Below are 7644 nucleotides of genomic sequence, written 5' to 3'. Positions count from 1 at the left end.
GGGGGGGTTAGGTCTTCATGCGATGAGCCGGGTGGGGAAAGGGTAGTGTGGTAAAAAAAGTTGTGTTCCACTTAGTTTTAGGGTGGTAAAGGAGAACAAGCGTGTCCCATTCTTGTCCTACCTAGTTCTACTTAGTTCCACATTAAGCCACACCAAACGTAGGACAAATGTGTTCTGTCATGTCCTGTCCCACCCTGTCCAACGTACCAAACACACCCTACTAGAACATACATGAACAAACCTGAACGTATATGAGCACACCTGAACGTATATGAACACACCTGAACGTATATGAACACTAGTTGCAGTCTATGGTAGGTCAAACATCACAAGCAGCTGATGGAGCCGAATGGTTATCAGAATTGGATTGCAAAACAAATTAAGTTGACGATGAACTCATTTCATTTGAACATATGAATTGGGCTCATAGTAATAATTAAAGAAAAAGCTACCAACACTATGAACTATAAAAAAACACAAAAACGTCATAATCAACATAATTTCGATTAAAACGAATACAATAACATATTAATCCATTACCAATACAAACACTTTAATTATTGTCTTCCCTTCTGGAACTCGAAGTCCGATTGTCATCGTAAACCATTTTAACCTTCCCATTGTTGTCGAGTTGTTTTCCAATGGTTTATCCATATTAGTTTGAACGATATCAAAAACTTTACTATCAGGTCTTCTTTAACAATCACAAATTCAAGAACATTATAAATAGATAAATCAATATTATAGAAAAACAAGATCAATAGTAAATCAACAACAATTATGAGATTTTTTGATTTTGTAACTCCCAATTAATGATATGGGAGTTAGATACAAACTAATTACATATTTACCCTTGTCATTAAATTATGAGATGTATATGAACCTAGATAAAAGATGGATTTTCATTGGTTGAGCTTGGTTAACAAAGTTAACACAATAATCTTGGTTAACATTTGAACCAATCTCTCTCTCTCTGTATATATATATATATATATATATATATATATATATATATATATATATATATATCAACTTTCAAAACTACACCCTCAACTATGGACTAACTAAAACTTTAAAATCCCTACACTTTCATATTTAATAAGACTAAGTAAACCAAGATTATAACATATCATGTAAAAAATGGTTAAAATGAAATAGGTATTTATATAAAAATGAATGGCATAGAGAATGAAATGCTTATTTTTTGACGTAATTTGTTTGATTAAAATATTAATAATGTTTAAGATAATTTATCTTAAAAATTAAAGGGGTAAAAGAATTATTAAAATAGAAAAAAGATCAAATAGTTAGACGTCATGTGATTCAAGATTCCATTTTTATCCCTAATTATAACTCTTTAATTAACTATTTTGCGTTTTGACATTTGATTAATATTCTTAGTTTTGATCAATAATCCAGATTTATACATTACTAAAATTGATTTATAATTGAACCAAATCCTATATATATATATATATATATATATATATATTAATACTTTCTATACAAACAGTTAAAATATTATAATAAGCATTTAAACCATAAGATGTATAGGTTTACGTGGAGTTCCCCTAACTAAAATAATTAGTAAATAGATAGAAATTAATATCAAACAATAAACAGTAAAAATGGGTCTATAGAACATAAAAAATATTCAAGTGTTCGAATAGATTGATTTACAGGAATTAAAGTTTACATGATAAAACATTAAATTAATTTATCTAAAAATGATACAATGAGTTTATAGGACGTTTTTACACGTTTCAACAAATTTTTTAGTGTACTTATTATAGAAAATGTCATAAAAGTTTTTATGTGTGGTCGCATAAAAATATGTGTTCATACGACAAATCTCAAAAATGTCATTTAAAATATCTAATATGACATCTTATTTTAATTAATATCTTATAAAAACTTTACTAAAACATCCAATAATTTCATGTAAACTTGTTGTACCGTTTCTAAATATGACAATTCGTTGTTGAACTTGTAAATATAATTTTTTATAAAGTATTTTATTAGATTATTTAGACATATTTGGTGTCTAAAAACCAAGTGTTTATTGATTAAATAGATAGACCAAATCCATTATAGAAATGAAAGTAGGAGAGACAAAGTCTCTTATAGAAATGAAAGTAGAGAGATGGGAAGTGCTAATTGACTAAACTACCCACCATTAACGACGCTCTAGAAGACGATGTGTCGATTCGTTGTAAAAATAAAAGTAGAGGGTTGTTTTTCGTTAAAAATCTTTTTAGGGATGTTAGTCACTAAATTTTATAAATGCAACAAAGTTTCAATAATCTTATGTTATCTCGATTTGGAGACAATTTTTTTATTAACCTGGATATCTAACCCGCTATGCGAGCTGACTAATCCTAGGACGACCACCTGCTTTGCAGATAGCCCGGAGTCACCGCATTTGAACCTCTGTGGCCACAAGGGGATCTTTATTACTCCTTGGATTTGAACCTGGGACCTCCTGGTACTTTTGACCGTTGGAGCCAAGATCAAACCAATCAGACACCACCCTTTTGGTTCGATTTGGAGACAATTTAGGCCCTGAACTTGTGTGTGAGTACTAAATCCCTAGATGCTCCTTCACAAGCTAGTGAAACACCTTCAGCTATTTTTCTCGAGCGTATGACTCCCATATTCCATCATATAGAAGTTTCATGGCAGGGTCACTGTCTTCCGGTGAAGACAGGGCCAGGCTCATCACCTTCAAAACCAAAAGGAAGAAGCTAGGAGATCTCACATTGACTCGTTCTGATCTATCTCCTATATCGTTTGTTAACTCTTTCCTTCTCTTGTTCCTATTTGAAGATTTCAACAAACCCTTTCACCTTTTCACAAACACCTAAAGAAGTAGAACCTTAAATTTTTGTTGGGTTCTCTATACATGGAGCAAAAACAATTGTACTAGATGCATATAATGATGAGGAAAAGCCTTAAACTTTTGCTTATAGTTTTTGATAGATTTAGGATTGTTGATTACATGAGTTCTTTATCGTAATTATTTTGAATGAATTTGTATAAGTTTGTTGTTTCTGCTCTTGATGTTCATGGTTGAAGTTGATGTTCTTTATGTTCATGGTTTTTGTTGACGTTCTTGATAACGTCTATGGGTTTTGTTTTTCCGTTTCATCTGAAAACGAAAAAGGAAAAGGAAACAGAAAAAGCCAAATAAATAATTAAAAAAATTAAACGAAGAGTAAGAAGACAAAATACCCCTACATTATAGACGGTTATGTGGAGTCACTCAACGGTCTAACATAACGATTATTAGGACAGGAGGGATCGATATTGTTGAAAAAAACACGAGCGGATACGTGTCTATAAAAATTCTATTCAAGGACCCAATCATTCAAACAAACATAAGGACGGAAAATGTAATTTAGTCTAAATTAATAGACTCATGTAATATCATTTTCATCGATAACTACTAAATGCGTACATCATCAACGCGTTCACAAGGTTTTACATAATGACAACAAAAATATTGTTATCAAAACAACGAAAACACACATGTCGTAATGTTCCCACAAGAAGTGTTCACACCAGAACGTCATTTATATCGTGTAAAGGAGGGAATAGGAGAAGCAATAATGACTGGTTATGTCTATTAATTGACGTCAAGGGTGATCCGTCATCGTTCATTACGTTTACAAAGATATGTGGGGCATGACACATGTGTAACTCGAAATTCCCATCAAATTTGATATATTTTCATCATTTAGATGCTTGAAAATAAAGCTTGAATCAAGAAAATGAAAAGAATTATGATTATTATTATTATTAACCTACATATACAACTTGATACACGAGCCGACTAATCTTAAGACAACCATCCGTTTCGCGGGTAGCTCGGAATCATCGTATTTGAACCTTCGTGGCCACCACTACAACAAAATCGGTTTTTTAGGACACTCCCAAATTTAAAATGTCCTAATAGACCTATTTATAGGACTTAGTTTATAGGACCAAAAAAATAAAGTGTCCTATCTAAAGGTGTTGTAATAAGTTTATATGACTTTTTTGATGTCGTAATAATTTTTTTAGGACACTTTTAATATAAAACGTCTCATTATCAACTTTATAGGACACTATTTGAAAATCTGTCCTATAATAAAACACAAATGTCTTATAAAAAATTGAGTTTATAGGACAATTTTTCAAAAGTGTCCTATAAAGTTGATAATGGGACACATTATATAAAAAGTGTCCTAAAAAACTTATTACAACGTCAAAAAACGTCATATAAACTTATTACAATACCTTTAGATATGACACTTTATTGTTTTAGTCCTATAAACTAAGTCATATAAAGAGGTCTATTAGGACACTTAAGATTTGAGAGTGTCCTGTAAAACCGATTTTGTTGTAGTGCATAGGGGGATTTTGTTAATAACTTCATACATATTTTCACAAATCATATATGTTCGATCAGAAATTTTATTTATTTTGAGAGAAATGAAGTATATATTTGATATCATATCAAAGAGAATTATGTATGATTGGATTTGATTCTATATGTTATCTACGTCCCAAAATATATAGTATTTTGGTGGGTTGGTTCCACGTACCACTCAAATCCTTACAGTTGCTACTGGTGATGGGAAATGGAGAAAAATTTATGGGATAAATATGGATGGTTATAAAAAAGGGCAAAAATACAAGTGTTTGAAAGTCTTTCTTCAAAGAATTTTCGTAGATGGACCCCAACTCCTTGTCGTTTTCATCTTTATTCTAATCCCAACACTGTATCACCCCCATTTTTACTCCTCTCGTGTTGCACGTTTTCTGCTGTCTCTATTTGATGACCATATAAACTTCACCGTTACTGACAGAAATCAAGATCACCCAAGAGAGAGAAAGAGAGAGAGAGAGAGAGAGAGATGGTGAGAACTCCAAGTTGTGACAAGAATGGGCTGAAGAAGGGAACATGGACACCTGAGGAAGACAAGAAGTTGGTAGATTATGTTGCTACTTATGGCTGTTGGAACTGGCGACAACTTCCCAAGCATGCAGGTTCAAATTGTGTCCCTATTTTTCTATTTTTAGTTACTTTAGGCGCACGTAAAGTTGATTGATTAACACGATTGTGCTGTGAATGATTTTAGGATTATCAAGGTGTGGCAAGAGTTGCAGACTGCGGTGGATAAACTATTTACGTCCAAATGTCAAAAGAGGGAACTTTAGCAAAGAAGAAGACAAACTGATTCTAGAATTGCATCAATCACTTGGAAATAGGTATGATGAGCTAAAAAAATATGAAATTGTTATAGGGTTTCGTTGGTAGAACTCGCTGCTGAATCGATTAATGATGCATGCAGATGGTCTAGTATTGCAATACACCTACCTGGAAGGACAGATAACGAGATTAAAAACCACTGGCATTCATCCCTTAAGAACCGGTCAGCTGCTTCCAAATCAAATTCAACAGTTGGAAACAGTTTCAAAAGGACAACTTGTAGTAAGGAAGAGAAGGCGAACGAAGCGTTTAATATCGATTCGGTGTTGGACCAAGCTACTCAGAACATACTTGAAAGCACTCCAATCCTTACCTGCCGGCAGCCATCATCGTCCACCTTATCGTCATCGAACACTGCATCTTCAAGCACAAACTACAAGGGTTCTGGTGTGGAAGATGATGCGTGTTCTAGGCAAGTGATTGAAGAAAAAATTGACGACTTTTGGACCGAACCATTTTTGCAAGATTTCGATGGCAACATTAACTGCACAACTGATAATTTCTTGAAGCCATTGCTTGAGCTTGGAATTCTTTATCCGCCATTTCCTATTGATGATGAAGAAACCTTCTGGTTTTATGGATTACACAGTGAAAACACAAATGAAGTTCAATGGTGAAACAATCTATTTCAATCTCACCGTGTTCATCTTCTTTCACGCTTGCTGTGCTATTTAATTATCTAATTTTCATATAAGAAAAAAAGGATACAGAAAAAGGTTGGTCCACAATATCTCTAGTTCTCTATCCACGTTTGCAGAAGACATAGTTTCAACCATACAAATTCCTTTTCTTAACAAAAAATCCAATTGATGTGTGGCCTTGTCTGAATGATACAGATTCTTTTACTTAACAAAGACGATTTCAATTCAGGGGTCGGCTTCGGAAGCTTTTGGTTTTAGTCCGATGTTTATTGCTCTTAATCTTACAGAGGTTGTCCATATTTTACATGATATACGTATTGAAGAAAGGTCTAAAACATGCATAAATGATGCTTTAAATAAACATCGATCATGAATGAATCTATCTGTGTCAAAAATATCACATAATTATGACAAAAGCTAAGAAATGGGTTGCAATCCTTTTGATTAGAATATATGTATGGGTCATTTCAGTCACTAGCATATCATTTATTTACAGATAACTAAGAACAAGATGAGGACGAATATGGACATTCTTTCCCCTTCAACTTTATGTATTTACCTTATAACGAAAACTACTTTTTTAAAAGCAAATTATCTGTTGAAAAAGGCTATAAACCTGCCGAAAGACGTGTCATCCATTAATGGTATGACGTTTAAGTGCAGTAAGACAGCAGTAAATATGTTAAAAATCACTCATCATTGTAGTTATCCATCGAAAAGGACATTGAGGACCCCAGAGCTATAGAAAACAACAATATGCGATGTTGGTTGTTGGCTTGTTGCGGGTATGATCATAAATCAGTGGTGGGCTAAATACATCCTTGTGGTTGTTAAATACATTTTTACCTACTAATTTTTTCTTCATACATAACAATAACAAAACTTACTTTTGATATTCTTAATACATGATTTGAATTAATTCTGATATTAAAAATATGTATACAGCATCGCCCTTAAATTAATGTTGAAATTTTACTGTAAATGTCAAACAAGAATTCAACTTTCATAACATCCTCACTGCACATTTCAAATTTTGGCTTCTATTTGTTGATCAAAGTAAAAAAAACAGGTTCGCAGGTAGTGCAAATTGCAAAGTACTTGATGAATAAAACAATAGACTTTGCTAGATATATATAGCCGGTACAACAGAAAAAGCTGAAAAATAAAGTAATTTTATAGACTAAGTCTAGCTAAATACTAGGTCAAATAAAACAGAAAGCTAGCTAAAAACAAGGAGATAATTAACCGTAAACAAAGAAAAAATTCAAACTTTGAAATCATCATTACTCCCAACATATTCCACCCCTAACTCAAATGTGCTCAACCTTTGATTTATTCATCAGCTGCTCGAACTCCCAAGGATCTTCTTAGCTTTTGGAACTGTTCTAAACTCAAAGGTTTAGTCCTAATGTCTGCATGCTGCTCCCTTGTTCCACAAAATTCCATACTGATAGTTCCATCCTTTGTAAGATTCCTCAGAAAGTGAAACCTCACGTCAATATGCTTACTTTTTCCATGGAGGATTGGATTTTTTGCAAGCTTAATAGTGGACGAGTTATCACAGAACATCTTAACACAAGTTGATGGAGTACCTCCCATTTGTCTAAGAATCTGCTGCATCCAAATGCAATGACTGGCACAAAACACAGCTGCTACATACTCCTTGAAAGAGTTACTACCGGTTGTTTCTTGGAAGCCCAAGCAACAGCTCCACCACTCAATGTAAACACATAGCCAGAGGTGCTTTTG

General features: G+C 33.1%; 1 protein-coding gene across 1 annotated transcript; it reads left to right on the top strand.

Moving 5' to 3' along the window:
- Positions 1-4740: 4740 nt before the first annotated feature.
- Positions 4741-5956, top strand: LOC112522598 (transcription factor MYB4-like). Its single transcript, XM_025131832.1, has 3 exons — positions 4741-5031; positions 5124-5253; positions 5337-5956. Exons 1-3 carry the CDS (start codon positions 4899-4901, stop codon positions 5869-5871), a joined length of 798 nt encoding a protein of 265 aa, XP_024987600.1. The 5' UTR covers positions 4741-4898; the 3' UTR covers positions 5872-5956.
- Positions 5957-7644: the final 1688 nt, after the last annotated feature.

This window comes from Cynara cardunculus (genome assembly GCF_001531365.2).
Source record: "Cynara cardunculus var. scolymus isolate 2C chromosome LG 12, CcrdV1, whole genome shotgun sequence".
Taxonomy (NCBI): Eukaryota; Viridiplantae; Streptophyta; class Magnoliopsida; order Asterales; family Asteraceae; genus Cynara; species Cynara cardunculus.
Note: the sequence above shows the minus strand (reverse complement) of the source record. Positions and strands in the feature narration are given on the sequence as shown.

What these genes read in the sequence shown, in the direction of transcription:
- LOC112522598 (XM_025131832.1), top strand. Translation starts at nt 4,899, where the DNA reads ATGGTGAGAACTCCAAGTTGTGACAAGAATGGGCTGAAGAAGGGAACA. An exon ending in ACAACTTCCCAAGCATGCAG is followed by an intron (nt 5,032 to 5,123) that starts GTTCAAATTGTG and finishes GAATGATTTTAG; the next exon opens with GATTATCAAGGTGTGGCAAG. An exon ending in CATCAATCACTTGGAAATAG is followed by an intron (nt 5,254 to 5,336) that starts GTATGATGAGCT and finishes TGATGCATGCAG; the next exon opens with ATGGTCTAGTATTGCAATAC.